The 20843-nt window shown below is 39.3% G+C and overlaps 1 protein-coding gene and 1 long non-coding RNA gene across 6 annotated transcripts in view; both read left to right on the top strand.

Moving 5' to 3' along the window:
* The first annotated feature begins 8619 nt into the window (after nt 1-8619).
* Nucleotides 8620-13891, top strand: LOC148102364 (uncharacterized). Of its 5 annotated transcripts, XR_015719101.1 has the most exons (4): nt 8620-8667; nt 9281-9520; nt 12903-12941; nt 13751-13837. It is a non-coding gene; the product is annotated as an uncharacterized LOC148102364 (long non-coding RNA). The 5 variants fall into 5 exon arrangements; XR_015719098.1 differs by lacking the exon at nt 12903-12941 and having other exon boundaries at nt 13751-13891; XR_015719102.1 differs by lacking the exons at nt 12903-12941; nt 13751-13837 and adding an exon at nt 12626-12765.
* Nucleotides 13892-17893: 4002 nt separating this feature from the next.
* Nucleotides 17894-20843, top strand: part of tpcn3 (two pore segment channel 3) — a 28325-nt gene continuing 25375 nt past the window's right edge. The window contains exons 1-3 of the mRNA XM_087842426.1: nt 17894-18259; nt 19983-20065; nt 20585-20699. Of these exons, the coding sequence (XP_087698552.1) occupies nt 18170-18259; nt 19983-20065; nt 20585-20699 (288 nt within the window). The 5' untranslated portion in view covers nt 17894-18169. The remainder of the gene's footprint in view (nt 18260-19982; nt 20066-20584; nt 20700-20843) is intronic.

Here is a 20843-nt window from a genome sequence, read left to right as displayed (position 1 = left end):
ACACACACACACACTATGTATTAGTTATACACACACATAGACAAAAATCAACAAATCAAAACTTACAATGCCCTCAATATTTACAATAACTAAAAACTGTGTAATTAGGCTTTTAAATGTTTTCTAGAATAAGGAATAGTAGCTAGTTCTCTATTTGCATAAGGCAGTTAATTCCACTTAAAAGATGCTCTAAATATAACAGTTTTTCAAAAAGTTACTTTTAACTTGAGGAATTACTAAACTGCAGTTTGTTAGAAATCGTGTTGCATGATTATGTATTTCATCTGGATACTGCAGTTGACAAACAAATGTGATGTGCTTAACAGTATTGCTTTCTTTATAAATAAAAGTAAGCCGTAGTGTAATTTAGCTTGTACACAAAGCCAGAAAAGTTTATTATGCATTTGATTGATACTTGTATAGTATGAACATCTTAACATTACTGTGGCCGCCCTATTCTTGTCACGGCTGCGGCAGTCGTGTGGAGTTGAAGGGAAAAGGACCCAATCGTAGGCACTGATGACGCAATGAATGAGCTTTATTTACATGAGGTGATAATACAGAAACTAAACAAACCTAAACTGGGACAATCTAACCAACAAATATGAAACCATAACTCAGAGGGAAAACATGCTATGATGATATGGTAGCCGCATGAAATGATGGTGGTTTTCCTTTAGTGCGAACAACTGCATGTCAGTTTCACACTTGGTCTAACAGTCCGTCACTGGTCTTTCAATCTCCCGCTGGAGAGCCGTGAGCTTCTCTGACATATTATCCAATTTTGCACTCAAGAGCACAGTCTGAGTACTCACGACAGCCTCGAGCTTCTCCAAGATGTTATCCAATTTTTGCTCAGAGAGCATAGTCTGAGTGCTCACGACAGCCTCGAGCTTCTCCAAGATCTTATCCGTGCTGTGTTCAATGAGCCCATTTTGAGAAGTCGCGACCCGTCCCATCATTTCCATCACAGCGGGCAGCCTTGTGGGATTTTGAACAGCTGATTCCGCTTTCTTTAATCTGCGATAAGAAAGGGCCAAGCCAGCTCCGATCAGCAAGAACCCTGTTATCATGGTTCCAGATAGGTAGATGTCTTCAATGTCCTCGATCGACAGTCCCACCAGGCACACAACTCACCAGTTTTTCCACCCGTCCATCATGTATCCAGCAGGGAACGTCCCTTCAGAACACTCGGCTCACCCCGGGCTTCTCATTGAGAAGAGGGTGTCAATTGCGTTCAGGGACCAGTTGATCAAATCCATAATTCCTCTTTTAGGTTTTAGAGAACAGACCGTGAGAGTTTTCCAGGGCAAAAGATAAGGAGGAGGGAGAGGAGAAAAGTGCGACCGCCTTCGTCAAGAGCCAAACGAGAAATCTACTAGTGCATTAATGACATCATTCATGATTGAAGAAGTGATATAGAAAGAGCATTTCCAAGCCATAGCTATGCCCTGTCCCATTTTCCATGTGCTGAGACCATGAAAGGTGGTGATTTATGGTAACACCGAGTAGTTTAATCTGGGTGACCTGTTCTAATACTGATCCGACTATGGAAAGATTCAGTTGTGGAATGTTGACTAAACGTCTTCTACCTCCAATTAACACAGATTTAGATTTAGATACATTTAGAATCATGTTGTTTTTACTTATCCAGTCAAACAAGCAAATCTTGTTGTAATACGCTGGTCAATTCGAAGTTGTCACTGGCTGAATAAAACATGGTGGAATCATCGCATACATAAATTTTCATCCAGCACAAAGCAGCTGGTGAGAATCCATAACATGTTAGTTTATCAATCAAAAGATCATGATTTATTAAATCAAATGCAGCACTAAAGTCCAAGAACACAACCCCAACCACTTTCCCATCATCTAGACCAGCGGTCCCCAACCCCCGGGCCTCGGACCGGTACCGGTCCGTGAGTTGTTTGGCACCGGGCCGCGAGAGTTGAGGCTCAGGTGTGAAATGTATGGTTTTCAGGGTTTTTATCGGTTTTCAGCGTTATTTTGTTATCGTTTTTATCGTTAACTCGGTTTTCCTGGGTCTTTTCACGTGTGTTATGAATAAATCTTCTTTTTTTCGGTACCGGTACTAGTTTTATTTTGTTGTATTTTTCCGCGTCACCTTAAAGGCCGGTCCGTGAAAATATTGTCGGGCATAAACCGGTTCGTGGCGCAAAAAAGGTTGGAGACTGCTGATCTAGATCTTTGTACTAGTTATCTGTCATATGAATGAGAGCTGGGCTGGTGGTTTCTAAGCATGTTGAAATTTAGTGAGTCAATAATTTTCTGTTAAGTAATGTTGAATTTGTTTATAAACAATTCTCTCCATAACTTTACTTAAAACAGGGAGTATAACAGACTCTGTTTATACTCTTTGCCCATCCCGTGTCCCTCATCCTGGATTCCAAACGCCTTGGAATGCTTATGGCTGAGGTCAGACGGCGGCAGACCCGCCGTCTGGCCTCAGCCGCCGGATAGCACATGACCGGATACGCTGTCTACACTGGCTTACTCTCACCCTTTGCCCACCCCTGTTGCTTGTCTTGTGTTTCTATAGTGTAATAAGATTCATGTGCTTTTATGCTGAGGTGGTTTTTTCTCTCCTCAAACTGTTCTCCCATCAGTCTGGGTGGAGCTTGTGTCTCCTCCTCTTACCTCATGTTGTGTACTTTTGTTGTATCAGCCTACTCTGACCTGTCTCCTCAATGTGATGTTTGTGTAAAGTGTGTTGGTTGGAGGGTTCTTTTGTGAGTGCGCATGCGCCAACCAGCAAGCTGCCTGCTGTAACCCATAATTTTCTTCGGGATTAATAAAGTATTTCTGATTCTGATCCTGAGTAGCCTATTGACACCATTAAAAACAACATTCTTATTTTTTGGAATAATTATTTTCAATTCTTTCCACTGTACTGGAAATAAGTTGCATGCCAAACATCTATTAAATATGTGACATAGGAAGGGATACAAACTTGGCTGCAACTTAGAGCAGTTTACCTTCTATATTATCAGAACCTGAGGATGCATCATCAGGAAGTGATATTAATAAACGCTCCACTGTCACAACATTCACTGCCTCAAAATTAAATTGCCATTCCTTATTATTCATGATAACATCCTGTATAAGACAGTGTGATGGGGTGGGATTGCTTCTGCTCTTATTAGATTTTAAATTTGTTATTTTATTGCTGTTGTAATTCTCCTTATCCTTCGCTTTACTTATAAACATCCGTGTTGATGTGTGACACCACCAGAGCGAGCTCTCTACACATTATATTATTTAAAACTTTCCACACCTTCTTGCTGTCCTTTTTGGACTCCTTGAGTTTAAGCTGATAATATACATTCATCTTACACCTATTCAGTTTAGTTACTTGATTTCCTAACTTATGTCTCACCCAGTCTTGTGGGCTGAAAGACTTATGTGCCTTTACTTTTGCAGTATCGCTTTCTGACATTGCACCTTTGAGTTCATTATCTAGCCAAGGTGCGTTTAAAGGGGGCATGTTTGTGAGCCAGATAGCAAACATTTTTGATAAATATGGATAATGCCATACATTTGTATATGTGATCAATACATAATGATGACCTATGACCTTCTTCACTGACCATGACCAGGGTAGGAATCGTGACCATGTGAGACAGACAGCATGCAGATGCTGATGAACTTTTTTTCCTTGAAGCAGAAGCAGAAGATCAATTAATATTAAAGTCTCCCCTAATAAAAATATCTCCTTATTGTCCTCATTTACTCTTTCCAACATTTCACAGATTTGTTCTACATACGACGTATTGCTACTTTGGGGGTCTGTAGCAGCAACCCATTAATACAGGCCTGTCGTAGAGCAGGTGTGACTGAACCCAGTTACCCATTTCGGCCTGATGGCACCCCAGCCTCAGTCAGGGAATGGGGGTGTGTGGCGGGGCGTGGTCTGCAGCGCAGGCGGAGGTACCTGGACGGAATGTGCAATCACGCCTCGCCGCCATAAAAATTCTGAATTAGGTACTGGAGTTGTTGTTGTTGTGTGTTTGGCTGCGAGCTGAAAAGCTGCAGCCATGTTTGTAACAGCAACCGTGAATAAAAGAAGTATGATGAAAAGCATGGAAACGTGTTCGCCTCTGCCATGGATTTATTACATAGAGCAAATTCCAGTTTTCCAGGACACTAAATTTTAGGTGCCAAGTGCAGGAATTCAGAGGACAGCTGCTGATAAACGAGTGTGAGTAACACAGACACAACTCTGTGAAAATGACTGAAAACGATAGTGTGGACGCGGAGCGTTTTCAGACGAAAACGCCGTTTTCAAATCTCAACACAGGAAGGACCCAGCCAGGTGGTGGAGTCAAATTCAGGACCTTGGAGTGAGGCAACAGGTGGACCAGATGTTATGATCTCTTCTTGTTAGGCTCTAGCATGTATCTAGATTACTAACTAGCTGCCTACATGCTAGAGCCTAACAAAAGTTTGATTTGGCAACCGTTAAATATTCCACATCATCGGACTTCCTGAGATAGCAGGTTGATCAGTCTATGGAACGACAGTGTACTTGATGCCATCCCCCCTTGATTCAACTATGGTTAATATTTGCAATGAAAAGTTACACATGATGTGTAAGGAAGATGACTCCCTTACTACATTTATTTATATTATATTATCTGTATAGCACTTTAGAGCACACCTTTCACTTTATTAAAAGCACCTTATCAAGCACTTTATTTAGCATTGCACTGTAAGCATGGATTCGCACAGCAAAACATTTGCACACAAGAAGTTTAAATATTTATTGACTATTTATTGGGAATTTTAAAATCAGTTGGTAGTCTTATTTCAGATCCTGCACAGCTGCTCCTCAGCTGGTTTACCAGTAAGGAAAACTAATGCAAATGTGTGTGAAATCTAGGAAAAGCGGTGCAAATAAGTAGTGATGTGACGTTCTGTATCGAGGCTTCAAAGCTTGTGTCGAGTAATGGAGGGGTGTTTCCGCGATGCGCGTATTGAGGCTTGCTTCATTTGTGGGAGGAGCTGAAAATGATGACGTCTGAAGCCTCGCTGCCCGGCTGTACCACGTGACTGGTTCATGAAGTGGTTCGAATTTGCCGCGAGCTAAGACAGCGAAATGAACTCCTCAGACTTCATTCACAATGTGGGTGTTTGATGGAGAGTTGCAGTTAGTGAGAGTTTGGAGGTGTAGGAGAGTGAGGAGAGAAAGTCAGGAGAGAATGGAGCCAGCTAAGAAGAGGAGGATGTCCTCCTCTGTGTGGAAACATTGTGATTTTATTCCTCCCAACAGGGTATGTAAATTTCTACAGAAGATGTATTTTCATAATACTGATGGTGCAATACAATTTATGTTAAGTGGCTTTACTTTTGTACAAGGTGAAGTGTTTGCTATGTGCCAGGGAGCTGGGATATAACAACAACACCTCATCCATGCTTAGGCACTACAGAGCTTTGCATGAGAATAGGGGGAACACCGATTGTGGAGCAAGACCAGGTGAACCATCAAATGCCATGATAATATAGCATGCAGTAATGTTACTAAATGATATAACAATATTATACAACTGTTATAAGTTACATGTGTGATATTTATTTGTGCTTTGTCTTTGTTGTCTTTCCTCAGGAGAACAATCTCAAATAGATGAAGACCTGGTTAGCATGGTGATTGAGGACTCCCAGCCATTTAGCATTGTGGAGGACAAACGATTTAAAAGATTTGTTAAATCATTAAATGTTTTAAATGCTCTCCCCACTAAAAAGGTCATAAAAGCAGTGAAAATTTAGTTTTTACAGAATAAAATGTGGGCAGGACTGAGGCCTCAGTGTGTAGCTGTCCACACCCCAACCACACCTCACCTCACAGTAAATGATCATTTCCATTTTAAGCATTTCCAAATGATCATTTTCCATACTGCCAGTATAAATATACACAGTATACTGCCATCACTACAATATACATGTTTTACACACTCCTTTTGTTGTTGACATTTACAGGCTGCCCAGTAGATGTCCTACTAGAGCGAATGAAGCTTCAAGACGCTTTGCACTGGGGTGAACCAATTGGATGAAAAGCTTCAGTGCTTCATGAAGCTTCATCTGTCCATCACTACAAATAAGAGTTTGTAAGATAACGATTACTCACCTTTCTTGCCTTTGTCCTCTTCAAGGTGTTTGGGGTGGTCCAGGCACCATTTAAAGGTTCCGGGAGAGACCATTAGTAAAGAGAGTGTGGTGAATCTTTTTGTGCTTGGTTTTTTTTCATAATATTGGGTTTGGTGTAAAATTAAAGTGTGAAATGTTTATTAATATAAAAATGTTAAATGTATTTATGTATTTATTTATTCTAATTTATATATTTTATACTGTGGTGGAAGGTTGGGATTTAAGAATTTACCTGAGAGTGGAATAATGGTTTAGTCTGTGACAGCTGAACATATTTAAGGCTGCCGGTCCTCATTAGAGGTGGATTTGTGCTGTGAAGAAGCTCGATGAGTTAACTGTTGTAAGGAGAGCTGTATTGCAAATAAATACTTTTTGTTCCACTACACTTGTCTTGGTCCATCTCACTGTGTTTCCAGCCGCTAAGGGCTGCCTTGTTACATGATGTAATTAGATTTTTTTAAAGAAAAAATGCTAAAACGAAATGCTTCATTTCTGGAGCAGTCTTCAGGATCTCCACATATCAACATGCCAATGATAAAAATGAGTCCTCCTAGATTAAAATATTTTTAATGTTAGATTTAATTTAAGTCAGCTCTTAAAAATAAGATCAGCATACCAAGGAATAAAGACGAGCAAAATATTTAAATTTAGTTCAAAATATGCTGACATAATATATGTCAGCATATGTCTTACTCTCCAAGTAAGACTTTAAAATTAAATAAAACGATCCAGTAATGGATCCCAAAATAGTTGATCCTGTTCATCTGGATGTAGCGTTTTCAGCGGGAGAAACGTTTCTCCTCGATTCAGAGATGGTCTTTCACATTTCACGTTGATGACCTCCTTGACTCCCCACTCAGTGTTCCCCCCTGTCCATTGATCTTTGATCAGTGGTTGTTGATCAATGGCCATGACAATTTGCATATTAATGATCAAGAAACTCACCTTACAGCCCAATGTTAGCCACTGGTGCTTGGATGAGTGAACAAACGTTTCTCTCACTGAAAAACGCTACATCCAGATGAACAGAATCAACTTTGATTTGCTCAGGAACAAAAACTGAAATAAGTCAAACATTAACATTCCTGCAATGCACAGTGGTGTTTTTGTCTAGCTTGTCTATGTAGCCCATTTAATTAAAAGCCTTCAGGTGTTATGGAAATGTAATTAACAAAGTCTACAGACACAATGAGCAGCAGTTAACACCTTTAAATCTTGAGCATACTTCAGCATACTTTATTAATCCCTAAGGATTTTTATGTGGGTTACAGTCGCTCCAGTACAGTAACAGTAACAGAAACAGACTAGACTATTTAACAATACAATATGCTACAGATTTAAGAAATAGCTAATATATATATAAATCACTCAATAATAAATATCAAGGATTGACAGAGATGATTATAAATAAATATCAAGAAAATTGACAGCAACATTACTGAGTAGAAAAGAGTGTGTACAAAAAGGTGTAACTACTGCAGGGTTTACAGTGCATTAGATGGAGGAGCTGTACAGGCAGATGGCATTACCTCAGCTCAGGCACAGATAGCAGAAGAAAAATACAAATAAAATACAACAAATACAAAATAAGTAGGATAATACTAAATGAAACATTAGTTATTAATTAACTGCTTTCTTGTAAAAAAAAAGAAAAAGAAAAAAAGGCACATGTCATGGTAGCCCTGATGCTGATGTGCTTTCCTTATCAGACAGACGATGGTCTTCCCAGCTCCAAATAATGTAGTTGTAGCACCTGATGACTTCCCATGAAAAAAACAAAAAGAAAACTGTGTTGATGATGATTATACCTGCATCAAATATGATGGGGTGAAATCCAGCTGTGACTAAACATGTATTATTCAAAGATATTATTTTGTTATAATCAAATTAATTGCATTATATACATATTTTTTTCATTCAGCGCTTTACCATCAGCTTGTTATGTAAACAGGAACATTCATCCCTCATTTGGCTCAGTCTCTCACCACACTCTTTATCCAGGTTGCCTGCACTTTTTAAATCCAGGAGATGTCACTATTGAGCGACACACAAAAGTGTTACAACACTTCATCTAGCCACCACTACTGTAGCGCATCAAATGTTGTACAGGCGATACATTTTTGTAAATATACACCGAGATAATTACGAAATGACGATGTTTTATAGATGCAGTCATATATCAAAACCTTTTCACTAGTAATGCAAAACTGAACCAATAGCCGATGGTTACACAGTCACATGATTATTTAAGGCTTCTAATGTGTTGCCTGAGTAAAAAAAAATATTTAAAACATCAGCGGCACATTTAAAGGTGTTTATTTAAATTTGGATTCCATTAAAAACACAATAATTAATAACAATAAGCGTGTTAGTATTTAGCACTAAGGTTTTGAGCAATTATGCTTATAATTAACGTAAATTGCGTTCAGGCACATGTTTAGTGATCTTCATTATAGAAAACACAGATGGATTCTGAAGGTGAGGGCTTCTCTTATGTCACCACAGGTTAGTTTGTGTTGCTCATTTTAATTTCGGTTAACTTTAATTTTTCTTGTGCAATTTCAATACAGATAATCGATGGGGTTGAGCTGGCTTCCTAAACTAAACTGTGAGCATGTTAAAACAGCTATCAAATGTACTAAAACGGTACTTTAATAGATATGAATCAGTTCCTTATTACGTTGTAACATTGTTGGTGTCTCACTGAGTAAAACTTGACAATATCCTTTGCATGGGTGTACGTGTATCGTTCTAAATAAGAAATAGATTGAATGTCAGTGTTCCTATAATTCTATACATAGGCAGTAGTTTTGTTTACTTGCTTTACTTTGCTTTTTACTGGACTTGTCAGGATCTTCCAGCAAAAATAGTTAGACTCAGAGTATAGTCCTTTGATCAATTGAGATTTGTTTCTTTTTTGCACACTTGACCTTTGAATGACCAGTGATGGAAAATGATTGTCACTCAAGTATTACTTATAATAGTTTAATGCTGCCTTGTACTTTAATTCCACTTCCATTTCAGTATATATTATTTGACTAGTTACTACAGTATACCTGAAGAATCATATTAACTGTCTATATGAATGCAGTGATCATCTTTTGGATTTTTTTTTTAGCATCTTAGTTATGGGTCTGCGGGATTTGTGGAGTAACTACAAAGTATTGATTGTGATGGGCACAAGTCTGGGGCTGATCCACTGGGGCTGGTACAATCTGAAGGGAAGCCCACTGCTACGCAAAGACGGAAACGAGTATATTCCTGAACCTGGCATTGTTACCTACGTTTCCCCTCCTGCATCTGCTCTTCCTTCTCCTCCTCCAGATGTTGCTCACAAGAGCAAGTAACCCGCACTGAGGTATGAAACTGTTAAAAACACCTGAAGAAAGCGTGCTAAGTTTTTCTGCCCTTGAGAGTTTGTATAACTGAGCACACAAAGGGTTTGTAAAACTCAGAGCAGTTTCATCTAGCTTTAGTTGTATTTTCAGATTTTCACAAGTTGGTGCTCCAATTTAAAAAACAAATGAACAACTCTACAAATTAACTCAATTCCAGTACCAAAGAAAATAACTGATATTTGATACCTCAGGGAAGATTATGATCCCATCCTGCAACAACAGAAATAATGGCAAAGAAGTCATATCTTGAAAAAGTTAACTTGTTAAATTTCAGCTAGTTTCCCCAATTATAAGTTACATTTTTAAGATTAAATTTGGAGGGATTTTTATGAGTTATTTTGATTAATTCAGTATAGGTCGTGAAGGTAAGATATATTTTTGAACAAAATTATAGAAAACAATATCTGAATAATTTTAATTATTGTAGAAGAAGAGCGTAATGGGAAAAAAAATTAACTTTGGATAATGTGTCGTGTTAGTAATGTGAAAATAAAGACTGCTTACTGCCTGCATTATAAAACTGATTACCCAGATGGCTACAACAAATAATATAGATTTCTATAAGCTATTGGAAAAGTAGAAATTTAAAGTTTATCATCTTGGCCAATCTGTCTGCAGCCTCTCTACCACCCAGTGTTCACACTGCTCTGCCTCATTTGGTAGCTCTTTAACATCCTCAGCTTGGGTGTTCAACCTGAAGTCCCTACACACAAAGTTTAATACTCTACTGCACACCTGACCTTTCTTGGTGTTTTCTTGGGTGTCTGTATCCAGTAAGGGTCCCTAGGCGAGATTCCCTATGCTAACCAAGCTACCTTGGATATGAGAAAGAGAGAGATAACTGAAGCCATACCAGCTCAGACAGGATGTGGACAAGGTCCACGTCAGGTGTTGGAGCAAGTAGAAAATCTGTCATGGAGCCAGAGGCCCCTGCGTGGTGTGTATCACCGGCAGACAGGATTTCTGGATGTCAGCCACTTCCTCTGTCAGTGGCTGGACAAAGCTGGACTGAAAGACAGCACAGAGGCACTAGTCATGGCAGCACAGGACAAGCTCAATGCACAAGATTCATAGATACCACACCAGGCAAGATCCCCAGTGCAGGCTGTGTAAAGATGCCCCAGAGACAATCCAGCACATAACAGCAGGGTGCAAGATGGTAGCAGGCAGGGCATACATGAGGCGCCATAACCAAATAGCTGGCATAGTGTACTTTAACTTCTGAGCCGATTATGGCCTGGAAGTCCCGAGGTCAAAATGGGACACAAGCCAAGATCCTGTGGGTCTTCCAGATACAGATAGATAAACCGGTGATTAGGGATGGGTATCATTTAGGTTTTATCCGATACCGGTGCCAAACCGGTACATTTGAAATGGTGCCGGTGCTTAAACATTGCTCGAACCAGTACTTAAAGAATGGAGAACACAAACTTTGTCCAAAAACCTCTTATGTTTTTATTTTTAGCAGTCTCTTTTTTCTGCAAAATGATAACCAAGTTAGCCTTTTCTGTTGATACAACATGCCTCCTTTGGTTGGAACCGGTGCTTAAACAATGGAAAACACAACATTTGTCCTAAAACCTCTCATGTTTAGCTGTTTTTTTTTGTCAAAAGATAATAGTGTTAGCCTTTTCTGCAGCTATAGGGCATATATGGTATCACTCTATCAAATAACAAGACAGCCGCATGTAACTACGACGGTGTTTGCTAGTTCACCTTACGTGCATTAATGTAATAACATGGTTAGCCTACTCAATTCAATTCAATTCAATTTTATTTATATAGCGCCAAATCACAACAAATGTCGCCTCAAGGCGCTTCATACATACAGAGAAAAGCCCAACAATCATATGACCCCCTATGAGCAAGCACTTTGGCGACAGTGGGAAGGAAAAACTCCCTTTTAACAGGAAGAAACCTCCGGCAGAACCAGGCTCAGGGAGGGTAAATTACACACGAACAACATTAAGCTACTCACGCAGAGAAGAACGGCTGCTGCTGCATCATCATCCGTCATCATTTCTGCTACACTGGCAGGGCTAGGGGCCAGGACTCTACTCTTCGGGTTTTTGGGGGATGTTGCTAACTTCGGGTCAAATAACAGGCACCACACCTGCAGTAGATGTGCTCAGTGTGAAGTCTCGCAGCAAACTATCAAATACGGCGCATTTCTCGGCTTTTAAAAAAACGCTATGCGTCGCCAGGTGTTTCATCAGATTTGAGGTGTTACCTCCTTTGCACAGTATCACAGTATCAGCTTAAAGCACTTGTTGCAGGCTGCTGAGTTTGCATCTTTTGCTGTGAAGTACAGCCAGACTTTTGACCGCTTCACCTTGGGCATTTTTAATCTGTAGCTCTGCTCTAAAAGAACGTACGTACCTGGGCCCGCCTGCTATCCTCGGAAAGGTAAAATGATTGGCTAGAATCCAAAGTGTATGACATCTCAGGAAAAAAAAGCACCGAAATGTGCGCTGCTTTTCGGTCTGGTTACTACAATTTATGTCAGAATGGCACCGGATACCGGTACCCATCCCTATGGCTAACAGCCTAACATCGTAGTGATGGACAAGCAGAGGAAGACGGCTGTAGTGATAAAATATAGCTATACTGAATGACAACAAAGATGCTGCGCAGGACCTCTGGGGGCTTGAGAAGTGTATTTGTGTGGGTGGGTGGGTGTGTGTTCGGGCACTGCTCTGAGTGTTCCAGTTGCAACGAGGACTACTGCTGCTTTCAATCTCCACATCTTCTTGAGCTCTCCTCTCAGCTCTTGGCACTTCTCGAGCTGCTATCATTCAGCTACATCTGTCACTACAGCTGTCTTCCTCTTGGTTTGCCATCACCAGTTTTTCTGTCTGTATCTGCAAGTCCCACAGGATCTTAACTCGGTCATTCTCAACTACCCTAAGGGGACATTTGGTTATGGTGTTCTATGTATGCCATACCTGCTAGCATCTTGCACCTTGTTGCCATGTGCTGAAATTTTCTCATTAGCATCTCTGTACAGCCTACGGGGTCTTGTTCCTATTCTGCCATATTAGTGCTGTCTCTGTGCTGTCTTTCAGTTCAGCTTTGTCCAGCCACTGACAGGATTTGTGGATGTCAGTCTCTTCTTCTGTCTGACGGTGGCACATACCGTGCAGGTTCCCATCCTTCCGTGATGGTTCCTTTTCCTGCTTCTCTTCTGTCGGGATTCTGCTGCAAGAGGTATTCACTAAACTATAGTGAGTACATCAAAACTAAACTAAAACAAACTAACAAAAAACTAAGTCTTTGTTGTCTCATCCTGGATAGTAGTTCTGACACTGACTAGTCCTCATCTTCCTTCCACTTTGCATACAGTCTCAGGGTGCTGGATTTGGGGCTAACCCTCCATGCACGGTAAGGAGATTTCTTGTCTTGATGTTAGTGGCTTCAGTTTCTGAATGATGGCTTGAACAGTGCTCCGTGGGATGTTCAAGGCTTGAGAAATCTTTTTGTAGCCTAAGCCTGATTTAAATTTCTCAACAACTTTATCCCTGACCTGTCTGGTGTGTTCTTTGGACGTCATGGTGTTGTTGCTCCCAATATTCTCTTAGACAACCTCTGAGGCCGTCACAGAGCAGCTGTATTTGTACTGACATTAGATTACTACTTCTTCTTCTTCTTCTTCTTCAGTCAAGTTTAACGGCAGCTTGCATCCAAAACTGTTGCATTACTGCCACCTCCTGGCTGTTAATCGTCCGTCATTCCTGAATCCTCAGACCCTCTTGATGGACATTAGATTACACACAGTTGCACTCTATTTAGTCATTAGCACTCATCAGGCAATGTCTGTGGGCAACTGACAGCACAAAGGGGGCTGAATAATTACGCACACCCCACTTTGCAGTCATCGCATTTGTAGTATGGCTGGACTGTCGTTAAAACACGTGACATCATCGAAACAGTGAGAACAAAGTGGCTGTGGCTTTAAATGCATTTATCATGTCAGCAGCAGTCTTACCTTTTCCTTGCAGCTCACAGTTCAGATGGTTCAGTTTCCCAGTGCCACAGCAAGTGAGACATACACCCTTTGTTTACCTGTGATTAAAATCAAACTCTTCCTCCGAGTAACTGTGAAAATGGTCAATTTTATTTGGCTTTTCTGCCATGTTTTTCTGTGTACCAAGTGTTTGTGAGTAAATACTGTTTTTCTTCTTCCCCTGCAGTGGTGTCACCATGAAACCTCAGAGCTGGCTCAGAAGGAACTGGCTGTGGGCCGTCTCTGGTGCCTTTGTGACTATCCACCTGGCTACATGGATAATGCAGAGAACTATGAAGAGCGTGGTGCGCTCTGAGGTTGCAGTCAAAAAGAAAACTGTTGAAGGGAGACCAGGCTGATTTTTATTTAAGTCCCTGGAAGGATGGAAGGATAGAAATCAGCCTCCAGACGACTGTGCCCCACATTAACTGATAAAGACTGTACTCGATCCACATCCACTTGAGAATGTCGAGTTTGAAACGATTGCAGTAAAAAATCAGTTTTGTTGGACAGTTTGACACTTTTCTTGAGTTAGTTAAAAATAAATTGATGTTTCAAGTTGTGATTTAAAGTAATTAAAAACATGGAAATGTATATTTCAATAAAATGTCGTGATTAAGACTTTTTTTATGTTGATTTAAAGGGTGGACTTACTCAGCTTCACAGTGTATTGTAGAAAGATTGTATTTATTTCTTCATGTTAACCAATTCAGTTTAAACACCTAAAATTATAGATGTCAGTGCTGCTAACAAGAATTATCTTAAGCTAAAGCATGAATAGTCAAATTTTATTTCAACTGGGGCAGACACTTAAAACCACAGTATTAATACTGTGTTAAAAATGTATCCAAAATGATTTGTTTCTTGTCATTAAGAAAAAAACATTGTTTCATTAAATGTGAGTGTTTTCATATCCATATCAAATAAATCTGTTGGAATCTCCCCTTACCTTAAGTTTCTTGCTTACTGAGTATGTCAAGCCGGTGGTCCAGTCAGGGGAATAATTATTTGATGCCCTGTAGAAATTTAAAATTTGCTCACTAAATGTTATGGTAGCTTCATTTTAATTGAGAGACATAATATCAACAAAAAGAATCTTAAAAAATACATTAAAAGGTTGTTTTGTATGTCATTGAGTGAAATAGAAATCTGTTCCCCTACAACCCAGCCAGGTTGACTACAATCAGTCAATTACAGATACTTTTGATTTCAACGTATGTGTATAATGCACACATGTCCACTGAAATGATATCTGCTGTTCCAACCTCCTCACCACCATGGGCAGGACCAAAGAGCTGTTGATTGAAGGGACATAATTGAAGACTTGCTCCGTGCTGGAATGGGCTCCAAGATCATCAGCAAGAACCTAGGTGACAACTGTTAGTGCAGTTATTTGGAAAAAATAAATGTATAAAATAACCATCTCTCATCTTTGGTCAGTTGCAGCCACGTGGTGAAGGGTGTTTGGTTTGGTGGTTGCAGGATCTCATCTCAGCTTTTTATGGACAATGACAACAACATCCACACACTGGGGCTGTTTGCAACACGTGTGAAGCGACTGGGATGAAAATTAACAACTCAAAATCTGAGGCCATGCTCTTCAGTTGGGAAAAGATGGAGTACCCACTTAGGGGTGTTAAATACCCCAACTCTTTGATCTTTGGGCTGAAGGAGGAACAACAGGAGCGAGTTACTGTCTCAGGAGGAAGAGCTAAAGATTGAGAGACTAGTATTTCACCATACTAGTTGTGATGTGGATTCTGTACACATCTGCTATGATGAAGGGAGAGCTCAGCGTGGAAGCTGACGATTTACAGATCGATCTACCATCACCTGTGGTCACAAGCTCTGACAAATGAACTGAAAGAATGATATCTCGACTACAAATGGCAGAAATGAGCTTACAGGCTTAAGGATCATCCACAAAGCTTCACTCCTAAAAACATAAAACAGGTCAATGCTCTTTAACCAATTAATAATTAATTTATTGAATTCAATTCAATTTTATTTGGATAACACAAAATCACTAAAACAGTTGCTGCCAAGTGGAGCAGTTTAAATATCTTGGGGTCTTTTTCAGGGGTGAGGAGAGAAGGGTGCAAGATAGTGCACCAATCAGTCTGTCAATATCTGCAGGGATGTGGATGCTGAATCATTCTGTTGTATGAGCTGAGCACAAAGGGGAAGCTATTAATCTACTGGTCGATCAATGTCATTTCTCTCATCTGAGGTTATGAGCTATAATAGTGGCTGAAAGAATGAGATAGTGGACACAAGTGGCAAAAATAAGCTTTCTGGCCTCTCCCTTAGAAACAGGGTGAGGAGTTCAGTCATTTGAGAGGTGCTCAGAGTACGTCGGGCAGATTAGGGTCCCACTTGCATGAGCTGTTCCCACTATTTACACTATGTGTCTACACAATATTTGTATGATGAAGTTTACACTTTTTCTTTTCCTACCCACTTTTTTCAAATCCCATTGTTTATAAATCAATATTCAGAATTCAACATTATATTATCCATGCATGTTTAACTATATACAAGTCTACACTCATATACAATACACACATAAAACGAATTAAGCACATAAACTAAAACAACAACAAACTACAACACCCTCTGATTAACACTCCAATAAATCTCTGATCTTTTTGAAAATTGTCTCTCTCTCCAATTGTATCCTCCGGCTCAGTGCTGGTGAAATTATTTTGGGTCTTCCACTTGACCTTTTTGTTCCATAACCCTCAGGATCATTTAAGAAATTCCAAATGACTGTCTTACTGTATCCCACCTCAGCAGCGACGCTGCAAGAGACCCTGCTTATGCAGTTCAACAACCCAACCACGTTCAAAAAGGGAACATTTTCTTTTGCCTTTGCCATCAGAAAGTTATGACAGTGAGACCTGACAGAAAATGACAACAAAACCACATTTTTGCACAGAATTGGCATTTTAAAGGCATGTGGTTCTAAGATTTTGATCATCTGTAAAACAGCCTGTTTCAGTTTAAGCATTGTTTTCAATAAATTGCATGTTCAAAAAAACGTTTTGTTTCTCCTTGTTGTATGTTGAAGCTTTACTTGGAATCTTGTTAAGATCCAACCATGCAAAATATGATTTTTTGCTATTTTTCAAGTGGTCCTAAACTTTTGATTGGGCCTGCATATTCAGTTTTAGAATTTATATTCAATGTTAATGTAGCTAGGCTCAAAGTTTTAATGCTAGCTTATTTTAACAAACAATACTGTCATATGCAAAACTAGGTTGGCAGTAGGGGTGGCAGAGATCACCACCACAGTAGATCTGCCCCTGCTTCCAGATACAGATGGACAAACTAGTGATGGCTATCCAACAGTAGGGGAAGAAGTCTATAGTGAAATATATATATATATATATATATATATATATATATATATATATATATATATATATATATATATATATATATATATATATATATATATATATATATATCTGTGTGTGTGTGGCGACTTTCTATGTGTTTACTGCCCTTTCACAAAAGTACCAGGATCTTGCGCTACAAAGTAAGTTCAATATGCCATGGACAAGTATTTTTGTTATGTGGTTCACTAAATGTAACATGAGCAAACGGGCTAAATGGGTAAATTCAATTTCATTTACACAGTGCCGAATGACAACAACAGTCGCATCAAGGCACGTTATATTGTAGGATGAAGACCTAACAATAATGCAAAAACTTGTATTTCTGTATATTCTCCTAATTTTCCCACTATTTTAATGCCTCTGACTCTCCCAGTTTCCGTTATCGTGCTGAGTCACATGATACCATCGTGGTGCTTTTACTGTCTCCGAGTAATGTCTGAAAAATACAACCTCATAATAATACGAGTTCAACAGTGAACACGGTGGGCATAAAAGAAAAAAGCACCAAAAATAATTCTTTTATAGAAACCACTACAAAGGAATAAGTATAGAACAAATTAAATTGTAGCGGCTAATTGGACAAGAATAAAAAGGGACATGTAACAATGACATGTAGCAACAATGCTATGAAAATAGGCTTTTTCCTTTTACTTATTTATTCAAAGTTTTAAAAAAAATCTTTAACCTTTTATGCATTTATTGTTGATTTTCATTGAGGCATTTAGTCAACTACTCTAAATCTGGTTAAAACGTAACACACGTAACACGCTATCTGCACCTTTGTCATGAGGGAATATGAGATAGTTTGTTGTTGCTTTGTTTAATGGTAATCCGCCTGTTTTACACATCACTGTATTTTTTCCTCCTTATTCATTCCGCTGGTCCGTGAAGTCAGCAAGAGTCGTGGTTTATTAGAGCAAGACTTGAAGCGGCTCTGACCAGATATCAGTAGGCTGAGATAGATGGCAAGCGGTTGTCATTTTTATGCCACTGGAAAGAAATCCTCTAATGCGAAGTGGATGACGCTTGATGTGACGTTTACATCAAAAAGTGCGACTTAAACTAAGTTTGGATATATGTTTTTCTTTTTTTTCACCACTTAGAAACTCCGAGGAGCTGGTAGTGAAAGTTTGGAGACATTTCGAGAGTCATTAAAAAAGTTAGAAGAAACATTTTGGGACGTTTTGTGTCGGTCGTGTTGAGAGATGTCTGAATCAGAGAAGAATGAAAACATTCCCGAAGCGTCTGCAAGAAAAGGAAATCCAAACACAGGGAATACAGCAAAAAGCGAAGAGGTATGACACAGCTGGACGCTCCTGTACAACTACAAGTGATTATAATGTGATTGTGCAGGTTTTCTGTCAGCGGATGGCCTGAAGAACGTGCAAATGATTCCACGACTGCAGTAAACTGTTGGACTCTTGTCCTTTAAGCCCCATAAAGCACCCATCTCTAATATACAGCTTCCAACTTCCCTAGTTAGTTCTCTGTTAAAGATGAATTTATTGTGCATTAAGTGAATCATTGATAAATAAAATAGATTTTATTCGATAGCTTTGGACGACTGTTTAAAAACAAAAAAAAGGGGACCCCTGTTTTTCACGGACCATTTTTTGACAGATGGTTCAATGCTTGAACCTTCTATATTAAATCACTGTAAATCACCTTAAAACTCTCTCGTCACAGCTCAGGACCTGCTTGCCAGTGATTCTTACCAGTTGCACTATTCTTTGCTAGCCTTCAGGCTCATGCACTGTGGTCACCAATTAATCAGACAGCATAGACTTGACCTCAAACACAGTTTTGTGTTTAAGTGCACTAGTCTTTTGGTGCTTGGGATGTATATTGGCCCTGAACCAAGGATCCATCACTGAGGTTCTGTCTAGCAGGTCACTGCTGACCCTGAGTCTGTGCTTCTGCAAGTTGTTTTCATTTCCTCAACCTTTAGGTGAAGCTGCTGATAATTACAGTGGGTGAAATAAGTATTGAACGTGCCACCAATTTTCTAAGTAAATATATTTCTAAAGGTGCTTTTGATGTAAAATTCTCACCAGATGCCAATAACAACCAGTTCGGTCTACACGTAAAGAAATCTAACCACAGATTACCATAGATTATGTGTAATAATGAGTGGAAAATGTATTGAACATGCATGCTAACATTTGCCTTTGTTTCTCTGTCTGAAATCTTGCAGTGAGCATCTTGTCGTGGCCAGTTTATGGTGAAATAATGTTCTTTCAACTTCCGGATTATTGGCTTCAAAAGTGTTCACTAGAACCTTCAGTAGTGTCTTCTGTAAATTCTTCTGTAACCAATGCTATCAGTATGTTTTGCAACAATAAGGCTTCAAAGGTCTTGAGAGTCCTCATTGGTTTTACCCATGTTTCTTATGAGACATGTTTTATAGGCCATCAGTTTGAATGAACCAACATCAATTTGAAGCAAGTGGCAGGACGGCTTACTGATATTATTCAGCTGGTGTCATGACTTTTTGTACATCCCTTTCTTTGTGTGTTCAGTATGTTTTCTGTATCATTTCTTATATTACACATAATTTATCGGGATCTGTGCTTCAATTTCTTGTGTGTCATGTGTGGATTGGATGGTTTCTCTGGTGAGAATTTCTTATCAATAGCAACAGTTTGTCACATGGTCAAAACTGATTCTGCCTGCTGTATCTCACACAGAGAAATGGCTTAGGTAAGGCTGTTGTAATTCATGCTGTACCTTAGCCAGTGTGCCTATGGATAATACCATAATGATGGTTTACACTTGATCTCATACCATTTATATATGTATCACACAAGCCGGCCGAAAAACCAAAAAACAACCCACTAACAGACAAAGGAAATGTGAGTATTAAGGAAACAAACAACTATACGTAACTGAAAAATAATCAGATAGTAGATTTGTTTTAATTTTTGTTAATTTTTCAGCGTTAAATACCTTTTATTTTGCAGATTTTCTTATATTGAGAGTAATATTTAAATGCTTTAAATACCCTTCTGTGTGTTTCAGGATTTTAACTTGGCTGCCATCTACGTGTCAGATGCCCAGTACAACAGAAATGTCTACTTTGACACATCACCTCAGGCTGTCAGGTGCGGCTTTCACATCAGCACATTATTTTGTTTGTCTCTGCTGTATTTCTGTTGTGCTGGTTTCTGTACACACGTATATTTAATCTGTTCAGCCTGGAAGATGTTTCATTCCTCTCCGTCTCCTCTTAATTTTTGACCAGCAGTTTGAGCATGTCAGACTAGAACAGTTTCTTTTAGCTCTGTTTACAATGACTTTCTTTGCCTGTGCTGACTGGTTGGTATTTTTTTATTCTGTATATTTACTGTAAGGTGTCATAACTTTATATTTCACTTTTAATAAATACATATTAGTCTTTATAACAGCTTTAAATCAACATTGTTGAATGGATAATTTTTCATGTATAATATTTTCTCCTGTTTATTAGTCAATCTGCTATGGCAAACTATGAGGGACGTGAAATGACTTCCCCCTAATGTGAAATGCATTTGGATGTGAGGACTTTAAGTTACAGCATGCAGTTTGGATTGAATAATGAGTGTGAGTTGATCTAATATCCAACTTTGTGTGTGGATTTTCAGACTGTATATGCTCTATAATCATTGGGCCCTAAAGGTACTCCTCTACTTCTTCATGCTGGTCAATCTGTCTCTTGCCATCTTCGAGGATCCAGCTGTATACGCTCTGCCTATATGGGTAAGACTGCAACTGCCACACAGAGACACTGTCCTGTTTTTATAGTTTCTCTTTTTAATGTGCAGGCTAAGGGTGCTGAGAGGAATAAAAGGTTTGTCAGCAGCGCCAAATGTCCAAACAATCGTAAGTGCTTTTTGAAAAATT

This window comes from Neolamprologus brichardi, chromosome 6, assembly GCF_056152115.1.
Source record: "Neolamprologus brichardi isolate AB-2024 chromosome 6, ASM5615211v1, whole genome shotgun sequence".
In the NCBI taxonomy this organism is placed as follows: domain Eukaryota; kingdom Metazoa; phylum Chordata; class Actinopteri; order Cichliformes; family Cichlidae; genus Neolamprologus; species Neolamprologus brichardi.
This window is presented reverse-complemented; position numbering and strand designations above follow the sequence as displayed.